Raw genomic sequence first — 26,900 nt, 5'->3', positions numbered from 1 at the left:
AAGTACTAAATATTTAATTCTGTACTATATTTTTAAATAGAAGTAATAAGTATGAAATCTCTACTTGATCTGAACGACGACTGTCTAATAGAAATATTCAAATATCTCAGCCTTGAAGAAGCGTTTAAAGTAATCGATGTGCGCAACACACGTCTCACTGAAATCGCACACCAAAGAATTTCAACATTCAAGCACCTCAATATTGCTATACGAGAATTCCCGAATTTCAACACAGAGCAGCTACGAATAATTGGCGAAAATATATGCAATTTTAGCATGACTTGCGGATATGAAATACCAACACAAAATGTGTTAAATATTATAAAGCCGCTTTGCGAAGGAGCTGCTGCAACCCAGCAATTACGAGCTTTTTCATTGAATTATGTATATTTTAATAATGAGTACTGTCAATGCATCGGCAAGGTGGCAGCAAAACTACAAAAACTCAATTTGAGTTATTGCCAACTAACAGACAAACTTTTAACAGACTTACTGAAGCGCTGTAACGATTTATTAGAACTAGAAATTGTCGGCAATTACATATTGACCGGCGAGTTTTTGCACAAACTTCATTTACCTACCTTGCGAGTGCTCAAATTGGAATTGCATGATGAGTGGAACTATCCCATGTGGATTTTTAAAATTAAAAACCAAAATGTTAAATTGATTATATAAGATGTTGAAGTCTTAGATATGTTGCTATATTCAATATTTTATACTAACTAGACATTTTTAAAACTATGCAAATACAAACTGTATAATGTAATAAATTAAAAAAGAAAAACTCAAAATATATATTATAAACCCTTTTATTTGTAATATGAATCGTAGGCACTTTAGTGCCCCCAATTGAATTCAGAGTAACTAAGCAATTATACGTGTACATAGTTATTTGGTTGATGTTGTTTAGGGTTTATATTTGGGCACTATGCAAACGTTTGGGAGTGGCATGCACTTGCGCGTGGCTAAATTAGTTCGAAGACCAAAATGTCCTGTCATAAGCGCCAACTGACAATGCGTGCCAATTGCTTAATTGCATGTTGTCTAAATTATTACAATGTTTGCGTACCAATTAAAAATACAATAGTTAAAAAAATATGTCTAAAATGTTGTTTGGAAATGTTGTTGTTGGTGTTTACTGAACAGTTGATTTGTTAGCTCTTTGATGACAAATTTGACCTGATGGCCGATCGTTGCTGCTTCAATGTTTACTGCTTTCACTGCCCTTTTTCTGGCTGTAGAACTCCCTAATGAGGGTCTTTAAGTACTTGGCCTCACGCTGACGCTCGGCCAATATGCGTTTCAGCTCGTCATTACGCTGTGATAGTTGTTGCTCCTCATTTAGCACGTTCTCCATTTCGATTTTCTTCTTTTGACGATAACGTGTAGCCGCATTCTTGTTTTGTTCCTTTTTTCGAATTTTGCGATCTTCAACACCACGTCCATATGGGCGCGTGCGCTTTTTGGATTCGGAGGGTTTCGACTGCACGAATTGTGAGTTATCTTCATCAGCGTCGCCATAAATGGGCGAAGAACTGGCAGATGATGAAAAAGAAGAATCTGGCGACCAATCCTCATCGGTTACAATTGACTCTGGTCGCGATACTGTCGAGTATGCCGACGACGAATTGGACTCACATTCATCGTTTAAATCTGGCAATTCTTTTATGAATGATTTCAGTATATCATCTACGATCTGTGAGTTACGTTTGTCGTCATCGGTTTGTGGCGCCTCGGAGGGTGTGAACGGTGCAGCTCCATAGTAGTTGGTGAAATGCAGATTTTGTAGCGTTGCTGTAGGTGTAGCTGGTGCTAACGCATGGGACGAACCGGCGTGTATTGTAGATGTAGTTACTGGTGTTGCTATGGGACTCACTGTTGCCGGTGTGGTATGGAACGATGAGTGGTGCATATAACTGTTGAACTAAAAAAAAAATTACATACATTACATAATATTTGTGTAATAATTTATATGGTACTTACATTAACTACGCCTTCCGTTGCAATGGCATGTTGCAGAATGGTTGACGATGTAGCAGATTGTGGTGGAGATTGCGGTGGAGTTAAAGTGGTCAGAACCGTAATTTCGAAATTTTCTGATTTTAGAGCATCAGTATTATCGAAGGAGCTGTAGACTTTTGTAACTGAATTGGGGTGAGCAATAATAGTGCCGGTATCCAGTAGTGTCACTTTGTCTTCGGCCCACTCTGTAAATAAATAAAAGATGTGATAAATTAGTTTTAAAGTTACCTGACAGTTAACTTAAATTATAGACATGACATGAGCAGGATAAGCTTACATGTGTATGTATAACATAAAATCATGTAATTGCAGTTTAGAGATAATATTTTCATTTAAGACCGAATGAGACATAAAATAAATAACAACATGAACAAACGTTAACTACGTTTGCAGCGGTAAAAGGCTCCATTCAAGAACTTGATTTTGATCGGCTAGTTTGCATGGCAGCTATATGTTATAGTAATGCGATCTGGATCTTGCGATATTTTAGTGTTGCCTTATCTAATATATATGTATATCGCGTATGCGACATATCAGAGCAATATAAAAAGAAGGCATAATCGTTGAATAATTACATTGCATTGATAACATAAGTAACGATAACTGTAAACGCACAGGTTAAACGCCTGAAATAGTGCTCTTATGAGGGGTCATCCTGTATCATATTTTGAGAGAAGTCATGATCTATATATGTAATACGCACCACGATTTCAGTGTATTTTGGCCACCTTTTTCCCTTATATGCATATTTATTTATATCCACAAATAAGTGGACCGCATATGACGTTTACCAATAACATTAATAATATTTATATATCAGCGGCAATGGGGGTTTCAATGAGGGAAGTCAAACACATAAATAAATATGTATAAATATATATATATGTATATTCTGCATGGCCGACAACGGTCCAAAAGGTTATCATTAACGTCCCAGTTATATTATATACACAATATTATTTGCATGGAAATAAAAGATGTAAGCAAAACTTTACAAATAGTAGAGGCGACACGCTGCGAAACGAGAAATCAATGAGGAGGAGGGTAATGATGGAGGACAGTGTTGCGATTAGAATGCGATTGTTTGGAAATTTCATAAATACAAGTGTGCTATTGTTGTTCCACTTACTTTTGCAGCTGTTGATTATAGCTATTAGGTAGTAAAAGCGAAAATGCAACACAAATAAAATATACATATGTACATACAAATGTAAATATATATAAATTTAGATGGAAATATGTACATAATAACATATTAAAGTATAACATGTTAGTTTAGAAAAAATTATATGATAAAATATTACTTGATTCTTGATTTTATGTATTTCAACTATTTATATTGACCTCGGTCCAGTTTTGCGCACGTTACCCTCCTACATACCCATATATTCATATGTTCTTATATACATACGTATCAATGCATTTAATATATCTACATACAAACAAACTTAAATATAGAGACTTAAATGAAAATAAATTATTGAATATATTAGTAAAAAAAAAATTAACACTTCAGGCGCGTTTCCATAACCTGTCCTTATAAAATGACGGCAAAAAATATTTTTCAAATGCTATTTACTATATGCATTCGCTGGCAATTGAACTACATATGAATTTTTCGCAAAATCAAATTTTAATGAATCACAACAAGGTAAACCTTCTACTTAATCTCACTTTTTCGTTATGTATTTCAAACGGATTTAATAGTAGGAAATGATAAACTGAGCAAAAAGCAATTTATTACATTAGGCATTAACAATATCGAAAAAACTTTTTGAGTAATTTAAGCCAGCCCAGCCATTTGTAACCTTTAAAAATTTTAATTCAACGCCTTTATCGTTGTCAAGTCTTCTTCTTATGCCTTGAATTTAATAACCCTTATATATCATATAAGTATACCATATATGGCGACTAACGCGAGAAGCTGCAAGACAACCGTACACCGAAATTTGCATCATCCCTGGTAACCAGCCCTGGTCATAGACAGTTGTGCAGTCTGTCTCAGAAATGAAAATTCAAATTCAGTCAACTAATATATTATTTCTTTAGTATTTTGGTAATTTTGGAAATATAAATCTCTTGAAAGGAAAGTATGTACACATATATTTTTTATCTATTTACTTTAATAACATTTAAATAATTTGCAATTCAAGTCTATCGCTAAACAATCGTTGTACTTTAAATATTTTGTGAAACAACTTGAACTTTTTAATAATAATTTTCTGTTATAGTCTAATTGACAGGTATGAGTCGACTTACACAATAGGTGAGGAAACGCGAAAAATTTATTTATTCGGAAATAGGTAATACTAATTTCGAATCGCATTGTGAAAAAAGTCATCAGGAATTTAAAAAGGTTGTGAAATAGTTTACGAATAAAGCAAAAAAGATGTTTTGTAAAATCTAAAAAAATGCCCTAAAACACTCGACTAGTTCTATTTGTAAAATCAAAATAAATTTACCGCATTATGGGTTTATGAAATATTAATCGTATTCATAAATTATGCATAATTTATAAAAAGAAAACAAGTAGTATCTAATTTAAATAAAAAATGAATAAAAGTAAATCTTGAAACTACTACTTGAATTTAAAAATTTATACTTTATATTTACGTATGGAGAACTTAAGTGCTAACAGAAATAGCTGTACCGACAGAAGTATTATTTTGACAACTTCAGATGTGAATAACAAAAAAACGGGCCATTTTAGAATTAAAATATATACAAACAAATATGCGTGTTCTATGCACATACTAAATCGCAAATAATCCCACACTAATATATTTTTTGATATACATATTTATATATCTGAATAAATATTCATCATAATCATTGCTTTAGAAAAGAAGTAACGAGCTTTTATACTAGAAAATTCTGGCTGAAATTAAGAAGTCAGAATAATATTAATTTACAATAAGTCTGAGGCAAATCAGTCTTGTATCATTTACATAACGATTCATAAGTAATCTAATATGACAGCAATAACCTAAAATAATTATGTAAAACAAAGAAAAATAAATATTTTTTAATTTTCTTTAGGTTCAAGTGAATTTATTAATATAACTCAAAATTTATTCAATTTACATTTTTTTTACTTATATTATTTTTACGTAAAAATTATTAGTTTCCTACGTCGCTTGGAGTGCTTTTACATATGATTTGTATAAACATCTAAAACAGAATGAGAAAAGAAAATATAATGGTGCACTATTTAAACAGCGAAAAACTTATTTGACACACTGTACCTAATAATTTGTAAATTAGTGAATTTCAATAACAAAAACTGGATTGAAAAAATAACGCACATTTGTAAATAACTAAATTGCAAAACAATAACAACAGTTGTGAGAGTGCAGCCGTCAACATTCCAAAATTACCATACCCGTTAGCAGTGTGTCAAATACAAAAACAACAATTAAAATAATGATTTTCAAAGCGCTTTGCTTATAATTGCACAAACAATTGCATTGGCAACAGACAATATGAATGGTGCACTGCTGCACCTACCAATAAACAACATTATCACTTAACATACAAACACGTCTATGTAACTACACATGTATGTACATATGTGTATAGAATACATTGTTGAGCGTAGCGCCGCTATGACGGTATGACCAGCTGAAATCAGTGCTAATCCCCCGTCTTTGAGTCGTTCGCCTTATGAAACACCTGTGCTATAAACAACGCGAATAAAAACACACATTCATACATACATACGTGTGTAATTATACAGACGTAGAACTTTTGAGTCTGTGGTGGGCAACGTTTAGCTACTAGGGAATTCAACACCTTCATTTAATAAATTAAGTTCTAATATCAAGCAGTAAAAACGCATTTCTATTGGCGAAGGACTAGTAAATTTGAGACTAGTAAGTGTTCGAACAACCAGATGTTAGGGTGTTCGTTATTTCAACAAGTTGATTTTTATACCCTGAACAGGGTATATTAAGTTTGCTACGAAGTTTGTAACACCCAGAAGGAAACATCTGAGACCCTATAAAATATATACATAAATGATCAGCATGATGAGCTGAGTTGATTTAGCCATGTCCGTCTGTCTGTCCGCCTGTCTGTATATACACAAAATTGTCCCTCAGTTTTTAAGCTATCGATATGAAATTTTGCACCTGTCCTTTTCTCTCAAAGAAGCTGCTTATTTGTCGGAACGGCCGATATCGGACCACTATAGCATATAGCTGCCATACAAACTGAACAATCGGAATTAAGTACTTATATGGGAAACTTTTTTATTTGGCGTAATATCTTCACGAAATTTTGCATGAGCTATTTTCTAAAGTAACAATGTTATCTCCGAAAAAATTGTTAAAATCAGATCACTATAGCATATAGCTGTCATACACACTGAACGATCATAATCTAGTACTTGTATGGAAAACTCTTTCATTTGATGAGGTATCTTCACAAAATTTGGCATGGAATATTATTTAAGGCAATAATTCTATCTCCGAAGTAATTGTATAGATCGGATGACTATAGCATATAGCTGTCATATTAGCTGAACGATCGGAATAAAGTATTTGGATGGAAATGTTTTTTATTTGACGAGGTATCTTCACGAAATTAGGCACGAGTTATTGTTTAAGGCTCCGCAGAAATTGCTCAGATCAGACCACTATAGCATATAGCTACATATACTAATTGAACTATCGGAATCAAGTTCTTGTGCAACCGAAGTTAACGTTTTTTCTTGTTTTTACAAACGTCGCCTTAAATTTCAGTTTTTGTTATAAAATATTATCTTTTTATTTTCAATATAAACCGTGATTAAATCATATTTCTTTTTAAAGTTGTAGGTTTAGGGGCGTTTGCAAAAAAAAAAAAAAAAACTTGGGAAATAACGGACACCCTAATATCTGTGTACGCGTACTAAAAGTATATGGAATAACATATCATTGCTATCTTCAAAGCCCACGCTGCTTTAGTTTCCAGTTTAAACATATATATAAACGACTTTTATTTATAAAATATGAACATTTACAGCATAATGAATAAAATATTCCATTTAATTTCTATTATTGTGTTCGGTTGTCAATAATAAAGTACCTCTGTCCACTCTGAGTGGAGGGGAAGGAATAATTTGTATTTTGTAAATCAACATTTTTCCGATGAAAATCCGTGAGATTAAATTTTACGCTGCGAAAATCGAAAATGGTGGCAAATAAATATTCGGAATTGTTTACAGATATTTGACAAATTTTACTATTGTGAATGGTTTTTGCCAAATTTCTGTTAGAAATGGAAATAACAAGAATTTTATTATGTATTTTAGAAACTTAAGACTTGTAGTAAAATATAACTTTTAAAGAATTCGTAAGACATGAGCGCTGCTCGAAACCAAAGGGTTACTAAAATGGTTTTAGACACGGAAAAAAGCAGAAACATTTTTAAGTGCTACCAGTAACTTTAGCAAATAAAAAGCAATTATAATATTATTTCAGCAGAGAAGAAAAACCGGCTTATGGAAATTAGGCGCCTCGAAATCAATGACTTCTCAGAGTGACAGCATTTTGTGTGGATTTTGGCTCGGTCACCAATTTTCCAGCAAGTTATTCGTAAAGCAAAAAACAAATCTTAAGAAGTTGGACGATTTTGTATTTCAAAATTTAGATTGGTTTCGATCTGGTAATACTGGCAAGTAACAAAAGTGATTTCAAAAACCATATTAAAGGTCCACTTCTTTGTAAATGCCTAGCAATTTAACGCCGAACTCCGATAAAAATTCTCTAAAAGGTATTTAACACTGGTAATAAAAAAAAACGGTTAAATAAAGGTTTAAGATAACTTATTAAAAAAGTTTCTTTATTTAAACAAAATATTAACGCAACCTTTTGGTGGCAACAATATAAGCCTGTCAAGGCCGTAATAGAAATGAACTATGATACAAATTTTATTTGTAAAAACTGTGAGACTAAACCAAAAATCAAACTCTGCCTCTCTTGCTAGTATATGACATATCATCAATATGTTTTAGCATCATTAGAATATCAGCAATACAATCTAAAACCTCGAACATGCTACTAACCAGTCTATGATTTTCTTGATTTTATTTGGGCTGTTTGATTACATTGTCTATAAATAGAAATAGCGAACGCTAACAAACCAGTAGAGCAACCATGCAGAGAACAGTTCGAAGTTAAAATATATATATATATTTTTGTTCTCGCGAGCTCAAGGCCAATTAAGTTTTGTTTTAAATTTGAAAAGGCAGCTGTAATCTAAGCGATAGAAAAAAGATCGGTGAGAGTGACCTTGCCGAGAAGGAAGAGGAAACCCTTTAGGTAATAGCACGATACGCTCATTTTGAGCACCATAATGTCAAGCTCTGGATATTTATAAACTGACCGACTCTGAGTGGAAAGTAGTTTTCAATTATTGTTTACCTTGATGGATTCATAGTAATTGACTTGTACTACCAGTTACAATTTAAAAATATATATGAATTGAGGTTATTATGGCAAGCACACTTCTACATAATTCTAAAGTAGAACTTAATTATGCATTAGAAATTTATTTCAAAAAAGTCTTATCTGAGGTCGTAAGTTTTTACATCAAAAGATGTAGGGTTTGAGTGAAATTGTTAATTATAATTATATATTACTAACTAAGATATTGAGTAACACCTGCAAGGTAAAACTAATAGACAACATGCGTGCTTCTGGGGATCGAAGTGAATTTTAAAAGAAGTTGTAAAAATTTTGTAAATAAATAACAGGAGCATAGTTACTCCCTCTTTTTATTTCGTTTTGAGTGTAGTTGGCTAAACATTTCTAGTATATTACATAGTGCTCGTTCACATTGTTTTTTTTTTCTTGTGTACTCCTTTTCGCTGAACTCAGTGATGTTGCTTAGCTGGCAGTTCTTTATTATTATTAGTGTCTTATTTTGCCATTCGATTAATCCAGTTCCTTCCTCTGTGGCGTATACGCAACGTTGCTTTTCAAAAATTCAATGTGCCATGCCGACTTTATAGAGGCTATTAGTTAGTCTTGAAAAACTTATTTTACAAATAGAATTGTTAAGAAGGAAAGTAACAGAAATAAACCCATTATAAATTTTCCTTGCCGTTTTGTGACGCTATTTTCATGTCGATCACAAAAAGAATTTATTTTTGACAATTTGTAGTGTGCGATTTAAAATTTGTCTGACAAACATGTGTATACATATACAAGTGTGTGTGTGTGTCAGCGTGTGTTTTGTATGTGGCTGAGATATGGAGGGCGTGAAAGCCTAAGCTAACCTTCCGAACAAAAAAAAAACATGTATCTCGATACTTTACACACACGGCACATAGAATGTTTTGAAAATTAACGTTGCATATATGCAACATAGGAAGGAAAATGGGTTAAAAGGGTGCGTTTGGAGTTTTTCTTTATTATAACTTTGCTAAATACCTTTATCGTATATCGTTTCTAAGCGAGTACAATAGTAATTCGACCTAACGTTTAAAAGACACGTTTATAAATTTCCAACTGAGGTAATCGCCGAGACTAAAACCTGCTTTCAAGTAAATATGGATTCAAAAAGTAAAATATAGCTAATAATTCCATTACAAACGGTGTATCGCCCTCGATAGCAAATACGTTCAATAGTAGAATAAATTTTTACAAAAATGTTTTGTTTTTAACCAAACGAACCTTTCAGCCTGCCAGGTATTCAATATCGTTAAGCTTCTATTCGAAATTTAATCTAAAATTCTATCGAATACTTTACTTAAGGATGTAATCTCAGCGTTATACTAAACCACTTTTCATCACTTCTTAATTGCCTACTAAATTATATACATAAATAGCGTTAACTTGCTCATAAAGGTAATCACTCGTTCGGGAGTTTACCTCCTGCTCAAGGGATTTTTTTATAATTATATAAAAATAAATTCTACGTGATATAGCAAAAGCTGTAAGTGCATTTCAGGCATGAAAAGCCAGTGCTAAATTAAACCAGTAATTAAAGAATTGTAACTCTCTCTCATACAAACATCTTTTTTTAGAAAAAAAATCATTTTAAAATGCTTTCGAACGTAAGACTTTAACATATATGTATCTTTCTTTGTCCTCCGCATTATAACAGTGAGGGGCCACCGCGCCCCTTACTAAAGCGATAATAATAAATGCATGTGTCTGCATATAAAAAAATTTATTCTGACATAAAGAACTATATTTAGTACAGAATTATCAAATGGGCGTGGCAACTACGCAAAACAAACGGTTAAAATAACACTGAGTATACATATGTATATATCCATTTTAAAACAGGATTACACATTTGCCCAATTTACAACTTTGGTAGTCGTTATGGTGTGTAGTGTTATCCTCAAACTATAAAAGTCACGGTACAAAGTTTTTGGGCGTTTCTCCAGACTGACACAGGCTAATATTCACAAGCAGTTTATTACAAAAAAAAAGAGTGAAAGGTAAAAACAACCGCTTTTTTATGCGACCCAAATGCAAATTTTCGAGCTATAAAAAATTTTAACGTCTGTCAGCAAATGAGCGTTATGTATATTTGGCTTTTTTTAGGAAGTTAATGAAGTCAATACAGAGGCTTTTTATAGAAATGCATATGAGCGCATTTTCTTTTGCACATTGCAATACAAACTTTGAGCGTTGGTAGGTCAAAAACTAATAACTAAAATGAAAAGAGAAATAAAAATTGGAAATTTAAACGCTAGACACTTACAACAGATGCTCTGTTGAAGAATTATAAATGTGTTTAGTGCTAATAAGTGAACATACATATTTCATTTATAAATATATATGCATATAAATTATATATTTATGTAAATAAATTTATTTAAAATAAGACTTGATGTTTTGCAAATGAGCGGTGTTAAGTTTAAACTATATTATCACTTATATAAAAGGGGCATTGGCATTCGATTATGATACATATACATATATAAATGCATATTACACATATGTATATGAAATTTATTTACACACATGTACAAAAACGTGTGTAGAACACAAATATGCATGTAAGCACAGCGGTCATATTCATACTAACCATACGTGTGAGGTGTCATGTAGGTAACGTTCATGATGGCAGCACCGCAGCGGGCAACAATAACAAGGTATTAAGTCGATTCGAATGCAGAAAGTGTGAAAAAAAAAGAAAAACAAGCCAGACCACGCGCAATAAACGAGGCGCGAACTCAACGAAATCGAACGAGAGCCGCGCGATTTTGTTACGAGATTGTTATTATTGGAAATGATATCAAATTTAATAAAAATATTCTTGATAAATTTCGTTGAGATGAAGATGCCTTGATTGATTAGTGAGTGTTAGTAAGTACTTATTACGACGATAAATGTATGTTAATAAAAAAATTAAATTTACTAATAGTATATGAATAAACAGTTATCTACTAATGCTGAACAAAATGTGAATATTGTCTACGTTTCTTATCAGATACTGAATTTCGTGCTTTGTAAAAAAAAACAACAACTTATTATATTATAAATGTAGCGAAACGAAAGTCTACAAACAAAAAACGAGCGACGAACAAGTATTGCGAATTAGATTAATAAAAAAAAATCACAGCGAATTTTGAGTTTTGCGCTAAAATTATTGCTTTTGTATAAATATATATATATATATTTTGTTTTTAATTTTTATGTTTTTGCGTTTGGTTATTTGGTTGGTTGATGGAATTTTTTATCTCTGGTTGCGTTTGACAGGTTTAAGTTGACAACAGTCGCGACTTAAAACCGTATTTATTTTCTTCTTGCAAGAGAGCACGCTTTTAAATTAACTGTTTGCTATTTGCGCGTGTACTTCTTGTATCAAAGTTGCAGAATTATGGCCTTTATAAGCTCAAACTCGTTTAAATAATTTATTATTAATTTCTTAACTTATATTATTTAATTGTTCTTGTTTGATTTTTGTTATATAAAGTTCATGGCAATTATTGGCACACGATATAGGGTGTAATAAAGTATTGCACACGGTAAAAAATTACATTGGCTTTATATATAATCATTACGTTGTGGCTTTTGTACGCGTTACCGAAACCGTTAGATACCCTAGGTTACTTTTTTTGAAGTTTCGCTAATTAGGCTATGCCGCGCTACTGCTGCTGCTGCTGTTGCCTCCTGTTGCCGCTGCTGCTTTGGGTAGCCTGTGCGTACTTTTGCAATTGGCTGCACTTAACGCCGTTTCACCAATTTTTGCGAGTTGAACACAATCTCACGGTTCCATGTATAACGATATCCACAGTGCGGTATCATGCTCACGGTTGAGCTCGCAGTGCGATAATTAAATTATTAATTGTCTATGTTGGTGGTAGGTACTAGGCGTACTACAAAAACGACACTTCGTCGACAACTACACCACTGCTTGGCACAATGTCCAAGTGTACGGAATTTTTAATGCATACCACGTGTTGCGCCAGCACAAACACGCCGCTGTGCGTATTCAAAACACTTTATTTACGTTTTAGATTTTCACTCAGTTTTACTTCCGTTTTGGCTTTGTCAATGCCAATATATTTATACATACTATGCATACATACAGATATACATATAGACTTTTTTAGCGTCAATCTATGCTTCTATAATTTGCGCGTACATTCACACAGGTTAACGAGTTTGTATTATTTTTTTTTTGTTGTTTTGCTGGTGGTACATTGTTTTTCACTGCTGCTGTTATTTACTACGCTCATATAAATGGCATGTACGGGCATCAGCGCATATTACAAACACTTGCAATTGTTTGATTAATTCGCACATCACAATCAATATTAATTGAAGTATCAATTTTCAATTTAGAATGCACGAATTCAAGTGAGCTGAGAGATTGATTTGTTTGCGAGCGTACGAAAACACTTTCTGTATAGTTCGGAAAAATACTGGACCTGCCAATCCAAGAGTCCAATTGGCCGACGCGCAAATCTCAAACACTCTTGAATAAATTCACTGAATTTGAAACTGTTGGCAGAGCTAGAGACAAAGCGCAGATATGAAAACTTTAAAAAGCCAAAAGCTGCTGCTGTCGCTTTAAAGTGTGTTGTTGTCCCAACGATTGTATGCGTTGAACTGTGCGATTGTTAAATCAAATCTTTTGAATTTGAATTGAAAGAGCTCCAAGTCGCGCTGAAAACGTCTCACAGCGCAACGACGAATCACACTAATGTACATACTATGTGTCTAAGTATGCGTATATAGACACTCCAGTACATATACATCATATGTCTGTCTGCATATACATATATGTATGTATGTGTGTCCATATACATTTAGATGTATGTATGTGTGCTTGTTCATAACATGTTCAACTCAATTAGTACGAGTTTTTGAGTTCGCCGAGATTTTCCTTTTCGACCAGTGGTCCACCCAGCACAGCGCAGACTGTTTATTGATAGCATTTGCATTATCAACATCAATAAAAGCGTATGTTTGTATATTGTATATAGTATGTTATACTTGTATGCTGTATGCTTCATTGATACTGATTAAAACCCCGTTTTATTTCCCCATGTCTTTTCGAATGTGTGTGTGTGAACAGATGCAAAAATATATATTATATTTCAATAACATATATGAATGTATAACATATTTTAGCATATTTATGTTTACATTTAAAATCAGGGAATCATATGGCAGCCAAAAATTATTCAAACCTGTATGTGGACTATTTTCGAATAAACCGTGCAAATTTCTTCCATTTTCAGCTTAGTCACTTTTTTCATTTTTTAAAAATAGTTGGAAGCAATAAAAAAACACGAGAGCAGTCTAATAAGTACTTAGCCTCACCTCGCAACAGCGCCACTTTCATAAGAGAAATTTCGATTACCAAAATTTCAGCGGAATCAAACTCGTAATTTGGTTTTGTAAAGATGAATAAGTATAAAAACCTAAAAAACAAGAGCAACACAGATCGTTTCAATTTATGTTTTTGGAAGGGAGATCGCGGAATGAAGTCAAAGAGCACTTGGATGCTCTTCTTCCACAATGACAATCGTCAACTATTAGGTGAACGAGTTTCAACGTGCTCGCACGTCGGTTTTTGCGAAACAAGTGCCCCGGACGGCTACCACGGAGGATAATATAACAAAAATCTACAATCTCCAATGGAAGGTGCGCGAGTAAGCTGTCAAAGTAGGCACCTCAAAAGACCGCGAAGGTCACATTCTGCATGAAATATGGAATAATACATATCATAAAGCTTTCAGTGCGATCGATGCCATCTTTGCTCTCTATAGACTACAAGCCCAATCGGTAAACCATGTCATAGCAATGTTTAACGCAGTCGACAAAACACGAATCCACTAGTACACAGGAGAAGCAAAGAACAGTGTACTTCACCCGGCGAACCTGCGGCATTAATTGTTTGAAACATATTTTTATGCTCGTAGATTGAACAATATTAAAAAAATAATAATTACGGACCTCTTCATCTAAATTTTAAAAATGTAAACAACGATTTCTAAATGTGTGAATTTTCTACATGGCATGGCAAAATAACGTATCAGAATATAAAGACCTCGAAGTAGCTCTGCATTTGTATAAGGGTATGGAAAAAGGTTCAGTTATACAAGTATGTGCCGAAATTGCTAAGTACAAATTCAGAGAAATTAGTAATGTGGTTGGCGAAAAAAGTTAAATTGTTTCGCAGTAGGTCTAGTCGCGTGTGCCCACATAATTAAGTCATTGTAACAAAAGTCGTTATTGCAACGATCTACGTGAAAAGTGTATTGTCTTCACTAATTTAAATAGGTTTTTTGAAAGTTTTATAAATAATGGGCAAAAATAAGAGGTCAGCTCCGTGTGAAAGAAAAATAATATGGGTATGTTATCAAAAGTACAAACAATTTTCGAAAGTAAAGGAATATTTAACTTTTTTTTAAGGAAGGGTTAAGAATACTATGCAATATTTTAGGAAAGATGAGATCATTAAAAATTTGGCCCGTAAAAAAAAAGAGAAATACAACATTTAATGACGATAGGCAAATAGTACGGATTTGCCAGGTGGATCCTTTTTTGTCGTCACGTGAAATTAGATCCCAAATGGAGTATCACTGGAGCAAGTATAAATTTACTTTGTAACTTTCTATTAGACCGCCCCCGTATATACCAGGTATATTAAGTTTGCCTGGAAACATGTAACACCCAGAAGAGTGAGAAGGGTCGGATACTATATAAAATAGATGTATATATAAATAATCAGCATGACGAGCTGAATTGATTTAGTCATGTCCGTCTGTCCGTCCGTTTGTCCAACTTTTGTATATATGCGAACTAGTTACTCAATTTTTGAGTTATCGCTTTGAAATTTTGCACACATTCATCTGCCCCCAAGAAGCTGCTAATTTGTTTGAATCGCACATATCGGACTACCTCAGGATATAGCTGCCATTCAAACTGAACGATCAAAATCATGTTCTTGTATGAAAAATTAATTTATTTGACGAGAACTCTTCACGAAATTTGACTCTTCGTTTGATTTTGTACTAAAAATTTTGCTTTAGAAGTGGACAATATGAAATAGCAGCTCCAGGGTTCAATGTAGTTATGTTATAATTATGTTACAACATAGCGTTTAAATTACTATTTTATATTGTAAGTACTTGTTATTATTATCATTTTAATTTGACTCAGACTTATATACATATGTATGTATTACATAAGTGAATAATAATTCAAACATAACAGCTCTTTCTCTTTTAATTTTTACGAAGCGAATATAATTATCGGCGATTGTCACTTTATGACGTGAGAGAATGAAAACAAAACAAAGTTCGAAATTATTCTATACCGAAGTCAGCACGTTAGAGCACATTTGTAATTAAATAAATATAATATATTATGAACAAAATAAGGCATATACCATATGGTTAACACAAATAACATAAAAACAAGATAAAGTCGGTAGTTGCTAAACTACAAGTATTTATCCGAAATTAGTTCACTCTGTTGCTAAATGCTTTAAAGCAGTGCTCTAGTGGCATAATGTGGTCGACATGCTGATATAATAGTAGAAGAAAACAACCATTCAGCCATTACTGTGAAAATAAATAAAAATAAAAAAGTTTGAAGTCGAACTGGTCATACCAGCCCGATTTCGAATTGTTTACTAACTCAATTTTATTGTATTTTTTATTTTTTATAAATTAATATCGATTCACATACAGACAAATGTATGCAAGTATGTATTAATCTTAGGCACACAAGTACGAGTATGTGTGTGCCAACAAGAGTGACCAGATATTTTTCTTTGGAAAAAGTAATGCATTGCTTTTAAATTTTAAATACAATTGCACAAGTCAAATTGAGCTAAACTTTTCCTGAGTTTTATACATAGCCTAATAATAATACCTTATTGATTTATTTATCAAAAAGATAGGGACAAAGAGACACATGGAATTCGTTCCTTAACGGGATATCGCTCTGTTTGTGGTTGAGATCAGCGAACCAAGCTAATCGATTATTCCTATTATTCGATAAACTGGCAAATCTACTGCCTAGAAAAACAACAACACCATTAATTGTAATAATACTTGCAATTGAGCTCAGAATCTTAAACATAGAACAGTTTGTAAAATCTGAACCCACAATCAATTTTAACTTCGATATTTCTAGTTTCTCTAGTTCATTTTCTGACATGAGTGAATTCTTGATCGATCGTTAAGTGAACAACCTTGATTTAAGTGATTGTGTACCAACTGTTCGTTCACTAACTGGTAAATTTGGATTACCGTATCATTCTGAATGTGGTTTTTTGATCAAAAAGTCGAATTGCCATTTTGTTGACACGCAATCTGCCGAACGAACATTTTTAACTATTTCGTTATAAAATAAATATTAATTCTATCAATGATAATTTTGGAGAACAAAATAATTGTATAATAAAATATACATATTGGAGTAAATTTAAATAAATATTTACATATTGGAGTAAATTTGCACGAAAACTCATAAAAGCTTAACGGCTATTATTTTCTACTGCTACATACAGCTAAGTGTAAAACAATAATAGTCAAGTCAATGCTTTAAAGCTTAAACTCATCCATAAATTATAAAGTAAATAAGTAAGGACGGACGGACTTAGTTCGAATACCATTTTTTATGTTATTTTGTAAAAATATATAAACAAACAAGTATGAAAGCGCTGTAACCAAACATTTCATACTCTTGCTACTTGCAACTTGCAAGGATCAAAGACGGGGAAAATACTTTCAAGTGTTGGCAAAAGTTTATTTCAAAAAACGTTACGAAAGAATTCAACATTTATTATTCATCGAGGTTGTGAATGGATTACAATCAAATTTTTAAATTATATTTTAATTATGGTCAGCGAAAATTATATTAAAATCATCTTTAAATGAAATATACCTGACATAATATAATATAAACTCAACCGAAGAGGCTAAATTTAATGTATTGAGTTGATTCCATTCATAATAAGCAGTACACCACATGTTTAAGAAAATTTATCTATTCAATTTATTTAAAATATTACACATTTTGAACAACCTGAACGGTTTAAAACTGGGTGAAAAGCCGGAAGTTATTACATAGGCTATATCGGGGGCAGAAAAAGGGATGGACTGATTGCATTAATTTTGACATTGCTCAGGTATACTTGAGAACATATTTTCGCGCAATTTTATAAATATATAACTCACACACTGAACGACATACTCGGCATAAGGCTTGTTGGAATGACGAAAATCATTATACATACATATGTAGTATAATATAATGCGTACAGTAAATTCACATACTTTCGACATTAAACTACAGTATATCCAACATTATACATTTAGTTCATTTTGTTAAGATATCTTACATAAATGAATGCTTGGGATACCGGAAAGAGGGTTTAGATAGTGCACCGGTAAGCGGCTTTGCAGTGCGTCAGAATTCAGACGGGATTTTGGCGGCACTCCCCCGAGTAGATGGACTATTATGAGGTTTTTTACCGAATCTGGAAGTTTCGCAAGAATACCGTACCATCGAGATTCGTATGTTCGTTTCCAAGAAACAATCGTGGCTGTTGCACCGTCAATTCAGTCAAATCGAAGAGTTTCGACGCTCAACTTGAATTAGCAGACGGTTTAAATCATGATGACTTAAACCTGTTTCCTTACAGATTTCAAATAACAAGCCGGTTAAACCCTCTAGATTTTCCTATTCGCCTAGAATTTCGCCAAAAAATTATTGAAATGGCCGAAGAGACAATAACTTGCTAAATTGCCTGTTTATGTCTGATGAGACCCCTTTTGATTTAAACGGAAATGTAAACAAATAAAATTGCCCTTATATGGAGTGAATCAAATCCAGAAACAATCCACGAAACGGAACTTCGCCCAGAACGAGTTACTCTGTGATGCGCAGTTTCATCAAGGTGTATTGCTTATTTGTCGGAATAAGATATCTTCATGAAATTTGGCATGGATTAATACTGCAACATCCGAATAAATTTGTTAGATGGGACCACTATAGCATATACCATATGTAGCTGCCATATAAACTGAACGATCAGAATCAAATTCTTGTATTTTTATTTAACAAGATCTTCACAAAATTCCGCATATACCATAACCTTAAAATCCAAACCAATAAAAGTTGGCTTACATGATGTTAGGAAGTTAAAGTGGATTTGAGTGATCACGAAGACTTTTTCGTATGGTCAAAGCATTAGTTTTGGCCCCAACAATTTTCTCATCATAATATAAATCAAAACTAATGTACATTTGATAATTATTCTCCCTTTCTTGAGCAATAACTGAATTGAATTGTTTTGCAATTTCGTTTAACAATGAAACTTCAACTGAAAATAGTTAATGTTCGTAATACCAAAAGAGTTTAGTTGATCTGATATTTAATTGCTTTAGGGATATTATTTTTAATGCGTGCACAATTAGTTTGAACACAACTGTATGTTTAACTAACACAATATTATATGCCATATATTTATTACAAAAGTATGAATAACAGTAAAATAATGTCTTTCAGCATATCACATATTCAATACCGTACCTAAATTACCTTATAAATTAACAGCAGCTTTTATAATGAGACTTTCTAGTATTATATTTATGTAAATAGAATTCAATCCGCTAATTACAAGAACTATTTATAAGGGGTGTACTTAATTTTTTTATAAAAAAAAGTGTGGAATTCGCTGGTAAAGTTACTGAATGAAAAGCCGTGTTACTGTCTGTCTTAGAGTTCAAGAACAATTAAAAAGTAAGGAAGGGGTAAGTTCGGGTGTAACCGAACATTTAATACTCTTGCAATTTGCAAGAATCAAAGCCCGGGAAATTCCTTCGATATTATGCAATATTTTGAAGACATATTCGGCATAAAACTTGTTCGAATAACGAAAATCATTATAAGTACTATATGGAAGTTGGAGGTAGTATTGACCAGATTTTTCAATTTTTGGCTATACCACATACTACTAACATACCACACACTAATAACACATATCATCATCAATCATATGGAATAAAGTCAGCCGTATGTTATTTATATATATATATATATTTTATATTTTTGGCCATTTTTATCTATTTTAGACACAAAGATACGCTGTTTTTATTAAAACACGCTCTCTTATTTTCATTGAGATAACTCACATATTGGCCGATATATGAGGTATAAAGTCACCCGGAAGTTCAAAAATCTTTATGTTAGGTATATGGGAGCTAAGGGAAGTATTGACCTGATTCAAACCATATTTGATATACAGACATGCTATTATCAGAAAAGGATCCTTTCGGAATTTTAAATATATATCACACACATTGACCGATATTTACAGTAACAAGTAAACTATAGGTACTGGGGTCCACAAACGAACAATTTTTTAAAAAATTTTACTCAAGTTACATCTTGCATAGACAGACGGACAGACAATCACCCAGATTTCAACTCATCTCGTCACCCTGATCATTTATATATATATAACTCCATATCTATCTAGATTAGTTTTAGGTGATACAAACAACCATTGGGTGAACAAAACTATTATACTCTGCAGCAACATGTTGCAAGAGTATAAAAATCAAATGCAATTTTTTTTTCTAGACAACTTACACCGCTTTCTTAATTGCAATAACGCGTGTATATGTATTGAGGGTCGAAAACAGTATACAAAAATGTATGTTACGAGTGTATATCGTCGATTATTATCATATAGTCCATAGTATATGGAGATATCAAAATCAAAAAATTGATCTACACTATTTTGCGAATTTTGAAGTAAAATACATTGAATATATTTAAAGAAAATATGTATTTATATACGAACGTTTCAAACTGAATAACACAAGTCAAGACATTTTTTTTGTTGTGTTTTTTTGTTTTTACCGTTTGGATTTTACTTAATGTATAAGTAAATATATATATATAGGAAAGAAAGATTACAAATCGAAAATGTGTGCTTTCTTTTTAAGCAATTATAGCGATTTGACCATTTTTGGTTTTCGCGCCCATATAATGGCTGTTGTAAGAACCAGTACAAACTGTCTTCGAGAAGTTGTAAACGAGACGCTACCTCGTTTTGCTATATTTGCGGCGAATTTAGTAAAATGGGAGAGAAAAAATATGATTTAAATAAAAATGTAAAGATTTCAAAGCATATCATGCTTACTTCAATCTACCTGTTAAAAATCATCGATTTTAAAATGTCTATTGTAAGAATGAATCCTAAATAGATGATCGGTATATTTTAATAAATTATTTATATATAAAAGTTTTGTGTATTTTTATTGATTTAAATTTTTCCATTATTTATACACAAAAGCAAGTTCAAAACTAGCTGTAGACCTTCAAATTTAAGTTCCAAATTCCTTTTCAAGTCTTTCGGAGACCAGAATGAATTTTTTTGGCATAACGTATCAACATGTTGTCCTTTCCTTCCCCTAAGTTTAAGGATTTTTCCGGTGGTACAGAACATTAAAAACCATGTTTTTCAGCAGTCCATGAAGTTAGCTACTTTTCTAATACCTAGCCTTCCTTGTATATGTGCATAGTTCTGTTTTTTATTCATTTAAGGTAGGTTTAAGTATTCTGGTAACTTTGTTTGAAAAAATCGACTTTTTTTTTTGAAATTACTATATATTAACAATACACTGTAAAAATTTTAAAACAAAAATGAAAATATCGAAGGTATGGCACCTATATGTGAGCGTCTCGTAGTAGTACGCATATAAATAGAAACATATTTAATCTGTTCTTGAAACTTTAAACGCGTTTTTCTCAAAACAACGTTCTTACGGTCGGCCCAGATGATTAAAAAAAAAAATTAAAAACTTTCGATCTAACCGATTGGGCTGAAATTTGAATAAGTTATTCTACTCATCAATAGATCTCGTAGATCTATCTAGAATTTTTTTTATCGCTAACTTTCGAATTCACAGCCCGATTTCTACTTTAAAAAATTTCCTTACTTTTCGAAGTCATCCATTTTTTTATTTTTCAACGAAATTGTTTAATCCTGTTCCAACCAGAATGACGAGGTCAAAGAACAATAATCTTTTTGATTTTTCTATTTCTAATGTCATCAAGCGACCAAATCAACGCGGCCAGCCACATCCTTTTTTTGTTTTTTGGAGACGCTCATTTCATTGCAAAATTGCAAAAAACAACAACCAAAAGAAAAACAAGACAAAATAATTATTTTGTACAATCTGGGATACTATTAATAATATACTACAAAATGAAACTGATTGAATTTTATTTTTTCAAAATAACATATTCCCAAAATAGCATTAAAAAAAATGCAAGTAACCAGACTTGAGGTGAGTCATTTTTTATTTTTTTACTTTTCAATTGTTTATTTATTTTTGAGATTCACTATAAGCGGCATTTCATTGCAAAACTGTAGCGCCTCTTTTAATTTCTCAGCATAAATTTCTGAACTTAGTTTTTTTTGATTTGTTGCAATTTTATTAACCACTAGCTATTCTCACGACTTCGTCCCAGAGGAATGTAACAAAAAAGGTTCGCAGAGTTTGGGTAATTTATTAATTCTGTATTTCGCGTATAAAAATACCAATATAAAAATTTTTATATTTTATGAATTAATAATTGGTTTTTGTACATATTTCTCCATATAATATTTTTATACCCTCGATATGCCCTATATTAAGTTTGACACGATCCGTTCCCACGACATTTGGGTCTACGTAACCGGAACCGACTGTCAACTCGGCAAAATTTTGCCGCTACATCCACAACAAAGTTTGACACGATGTTTGTAACACCAAGAAGGAAACGTCGGAACCCCGAAAATACAAACATGATTCAATTAAATAAGGTTGTGTTACTTTGGAGCGCAAATTTTTAATACATAATGTAAAAACACATTTTATGTTTTAGTTTTTTTCATGAGTTTCTTGTTTACATTTTGATGATCTTGTGTGATTTACAATCTATTCGTATTCAGTTATCACTCAAAAAACGCATTTTCATTGGTTTAAATCTTTGAAAAATTAATTTTTTAAGCATTAAAACAACAAAACAAAACAGCTGATTTTGACATTGTGAATTAAAACACTTTCGACAAATTGTTCCTTTTGGGCTATCGACAGAACATAATATAATTGAATCATGGCGTTACTTCGGACACAAAATTATATATGTTTTATGGATTTCTGTTCACAAAAACCTGGATTTCCCAAATATATTCGAAGAATGTTGCTAAGTTGACATTCCTTGGCCGCATAAAAATACGGATACGTTCCGGTAAATACGAATCAAAAACTAACGAAATTTTTAATTTACAATATTTAATAGACCTACCTTCCTCCTTAAAGTCGCTGAATTCCAAAATTAAGTCATCTCCATTGAGTAACTCCATTCCGGGTTTCAAGTCAAAATCATCATCAGTGGTCATTGTTATGCCTGTAATTAATACAATGTTAATAAACTATAAAACAATATAAAAATATTTTTAACGTTTACCATTTTCAAAATTGTCATCATTGAGCCAAAAACCAGCTGGTTCAGTCATGGAAAACAGCTCCATGGACAGCGGAGATTCCGGCTCTGTTTTGCAGTCCCAATACAGTTCTGCGGGCAGAGCTAGAGACTCCATTGCTGAAATGTCCGTATCCGTTGCCATTTTCGAAACAGGTTTCATATTCTCGACTTATTATGAAATTTGGGGGGCTAAAAAGTTTTGATTTGGAGGAATCTTGTCCTAAAAATGCTGTCGTTGATGTGAAGGAAGCCATGGTGGCTCTACATATAAAAAAAAAATTATAGAAAGACAAATATTTAATATTAATATTAATTGGAAGATTCTATGGGCTGTTGGAGGGGTAAATCAAAATAAATCACCGAGTTTTCTACGCAAATACATATATACGCATTAAGAATATAACTAAAATAATTAATGAAGGGTTAAGTTCGGTGTAAATGGACTTTTTATACTCCAGCTACTATTTTCAAAGGTCAAAGCATACTTGAGTTCAAAAAGCATTATTCAACGACACCGTTAATGGAGTACAATCATATTTGACATCTTATTAACACAAATTATAGGACAGTGAGTCTAAAACTTTATGCTGATTCGTGTCTGCGATATTTATATAAAATCAACCTAATTAATTTGAGATATATGTAACATAAACTCAATTAACTCAGCTAAATTTAATATACTGAGTAAATTAGCATGAGGTCAATCTAAGAATCGGACATACATTAGGTTTATGGGGCATATACAAATTTTAATCGTTTAAGCATTAAAGAATATTATATTTAGGAAATAATGACCTCTTAATTATCATTAAAATATCACACATTTTGACCAACACAAACAGTTTATGGTCATGTGGACAGATAAATCTTTTCCTATCTAATCTCTGATTGGGTGGTAAGGTTCAGGTTGATTGTCATCAAAACCATCTAACGGTCATCAACGTGGTCGAACTATAGGAAGAAGGGTGTTCGATGAGTGGGATTCGTTGGGCATGCAAAGAGGTGGTTAGTGTCATGCAGAGACTCGTTGCATGCTGAACATATATTTAAAGTGAAGGTGTTGATGGCTCCACTGTGAATGGCGGTCAGTGCATGTCTGTTTGTTGCGCCCGAAGTCTGGTCGGCGTACTGTTAAATGTCGTCGACGAAAACTGTAAAAACAACAGAAACTGTGATGTGATTGCGATCGTGTGAGGAGTAAAGGAGCACATCCTGTCAAAAATTACACCAAACATCTCCTTGAGTGACCGTTGGAATTGTAATGCCGTCGACTTAGATCCAGTTTGCACTTCTTTGTTCAGTTAGTAAATATGGTCGCTCTGGATTTTGTTGGGGAGAGTGTTAAGCTTCTTGTAGAGAAGAAGCGAGAAAGGTCGGAGAGATAGCCGTTTACTTTTGAGCACATGCCATCGATTCCATTGCCCGACGTACGGATGATTGTCGACGCTCAGGTAGTTCATAGTCCACCGATTTAACCCTGGTGGGAGCTTGGATTGTTCGATGTCCTCAAGTAGCCTTAGGTGGTTGACTGTTTCAAAAGACAAATCCAACCCTACGAGGTTCGTGCTCTCACAGGGTGGCATCTGGTATAGGCCATGAAATATCTGGGCGTTTATGACGCTAAGTGATGTATGGTGCTGTGAACTTTTCGGAAGCCATGTTGATGGTCTGCTAGGCTCAGGTGGGGGGTGAATGTCGGGAGTAGCAACGTCTCAAGTGTCTTCACTAGTGGGGAAAAGAGAGTTATCGGACGATAAGTTTCCCATTTGTTGGAGCGTTTCCCAAGTTTTAGTAGTGGGACCACTCCCCGTCTTTCCGCACATCGGGTATTTGAAGAGTAGTCAGCCACAGGTTGAGGACCTTGGTTGAAAAACCCACTCCCGTCGAGCCTAGGTGCTTTAGTATCAGCATATTAATTCCATCAGGTCCAATGGATGTGGAATATTTTGCCTTGTTGATGACACTCCGAAACTCCTCATTGGTGAAAGTGGCGCGCGCTATTTTGGTATTTATCGCAACCGTCAGGTAACACATCATTTGGTCTTGTCTGTCGAGGTTCAGGAGGACGCGAGCAACCCTGCTGCTACGAGTTTCTCCAGTGAAGACAATTTTGTTTCTCAAATTCCGTTCAAAGTTCAAAATATTATTTAAATATCATTACAAGAAGCTAAAAAAAAACACTCAAAGGGCACATGATTTTTTAATTGATTAGGTTGTCCAATTAGGCGGGTTTCCTGTACTTGAACGAATCGTTCAATTAAACGAGTATCGGTTAATTGATTCCCTTGTGAATTGAACCAATAATTGTGCAATTTAGTAAAGTGTAAAGTGTCCTACGCTTAATGTTGTAATGTATGTATGTGGTATAAGGGAGCTGAGGGTAATTCGTAGACCGATTTCACGCATTAAAAAGAAGAGTTATATCAGAATTCAGTACCTTGATAGTCTCAACTCTCTCAATTTGAGCTTTAAAATTAGAAATTTTTTGTTACTTGATACCATTTTACGATTCAGTACGCGACAGTCACAAAAATCTCTCAATTGAAAGCGAGCAGATTTTATCAGCTGTTATATTTCGATATTTAGAGATGTATATAAAACCTGAATGAAAATAAAATGTCGATAACAAATATTAAATTTTATACAACGCGGTTAAAAAACATAATTACTAATTAAAAATAATAAAATGTTACCTTCGAATCATAATAGTTAGGAAATTTATTTGAAATTGGTTTTATTTTAACTTTTACATATTTGAGTTGCTCTTACATATATACCGATCTATACGGTATAAAGCCAACCGAAAGTTTGAATTTCGTATTTTAGGTTAAAGGGGGCTATGGGAGTGTTAACCCCATTTTTGCATCACGACATATTGTTACCAGAAAAACATTTATTATACTCTGTTGTAACATGTTGCGACCGTATAATAAAATCTTAATTTGGATCAAATTGTAAACAAACAATAACCAGAGTTTCATCGTAAAAACATTAAATGCGCTGTGGGAAGCTTTTTTCCCTGCTCCGCAAGTTATTACCCATCCAACTACTACAATCAAAAGAGACAACATTGTTTCTCTTGGAATTGGTTTGGCAACAAACTATACTCACAATGCTCACAATAGTTTCGGTTAGTTTTGTCAATGCAGTATCAGAAAACTCAGAAACTTGGAACAGAAATCGCCGATATCGCTCTCAGATAATCAACGTATGATTAAACCGATAATTGCCTAGCAGGGTAAAACCGCAATACGTCTTTGATAATTTTATATATATTAGTAATACGCGCATGTCAACTGTAATTTACCACTTCAGCCAAGTTGCGCTTTATATTTTCCTAAAACAAGCATCACATATTGGCAACCCTACTGACTGCTATTTCCGCAACGCATACAAATTAAATGTGCATTGTGATTTCGCAATATCATTTAATATTACATCAGTGAATTTTTCTATATTAAAATAATATATTTTAATTACATCTCTTAACTAACTCTGTCAAATATTTACAATAACAATTCCCTGATATTTAATGCCACAAATCGTAATGCACCATATACAAAACGTCGCAACAACATGGCGATGGGCTTTCAAACATTCATACATACATACATATGTACATATGCATTGTAGCAAAATTCAACTAAATTTTTGTTTTACTTACGTTTGTTTTAAAATCATTTTCGCTGAGAACTTTTGTGCACCAAAGTGCTTGGTTTGTGCTTACGCAAACAAACTAGAAATCCATTTTCACCTCAATATAAATGCAAAATACTCGGAACTTAACACTTTACGTTTTTTCGGTTTCATTGAGGAAAATGATACTGAAAGAGAAATGGTCATCGAAACATTCATATACTATCGAAAAACAATATGGCGAATTACACCATCGAATAATTATTGTGCGGTATTGCCACATGTTTC

General features: G+C 32.9%; 2 protein-coding genes across 5 annotated transcripts in view; one reads left to right on the top strand and one right to left on the bottom strand.

Annotated features, from left to right (window-relative positions):
- Window positions 1-1,096, top strand: part of LOC106624577 (uncharacterized) — a 36,500-nt gene extending 35,404 nt beyond the window's left edge. For all 4 annotated transcript variants that reach the window (XM_070106951.1, XM_070106953.1, XM_070106954.1 and 1 more), the window contains exon 3: window positions 44-1,096. In XM_070106951.1, the coding sequence (XP_069963052.1) occupies window positions 44-675 (632 nt within the window). In that variant the 3' untranslated portion in view covers window positions 676-1,096. The remainder of the gene's footprint in view (window positions 1-43) is intronic.
- On the bottom strand, window positions 794-26,823 carry crc (bZIP transcription factor crc). The gene is made up of 5 exons (XM_036376424.2): window positions 26,641-26,823; window positions 22,959-23,237; window positions 22,797-22,898; window positions 1,984-2,207; window positions 794-1,924 (listed from the first exon to the last, which is right to left on the bottom strand). The coding sequence occupies exons 2-5, from the start codon at window positions 23,134-23,136 to the stop codon at window positions 1,202-1,204; spliced, it is 1,227 nt and encodes a 408-aa protein (XP_036232317.1). The 5' UTR covers window positions 23,137-23,237; window positions 26,641-26,823; the 3' UTR covers window positions 794-1,201.
- Between the last annotated feature and the right edge of the window lie 77 nt (window positions 26,824-26,900).

Source organism: Bactrocera oleae, chromosome 3 (assembly GCF_042242935.1).
Source record: "Bactrocera oleae isolate idBacOlea1 chromosome 3, idBacOlea1, whole genome shotgun sequence".
Classification (NCBI taxonomy): Eukaryota; Metazoa; Arthropoda; class Insecta; order Diptera; family Tephritidae; genus Bactrocera; species Bactrocera oleae.
Note: the sequence above shows the minus strand (reverse complement) of the source record. Positions and strands in the feature narration are given on the sequence as shown.

What these genes read in the sequence shown, in the direction of transcription:
- crc (XM_036376424.2), bottom strand. Translation starts at nt 23,136, where the DNA reads ATGAAACCTGTTTCGAAAATGGCAACGGATACGGACATTTCAGCAATG. An exon ending in CAGCGACTTTAAGGAGGAAG is followed by an intron (nt 2,208 to 22,796) that starts GTAGGTCTATTA and finishes ATTTATTTACAG; the next exon opens with AGTGGGCCGAAGACAAAGTG. An exon ending in CAACGGAAGGCGTAGTTAAT is followed by an intron (nt 1,925 to 1,983) that starts GTAAGTACCATA and finishes TTTTTTTTTTAG; the next exon opens with TTCAACAGTTATATGCACCA.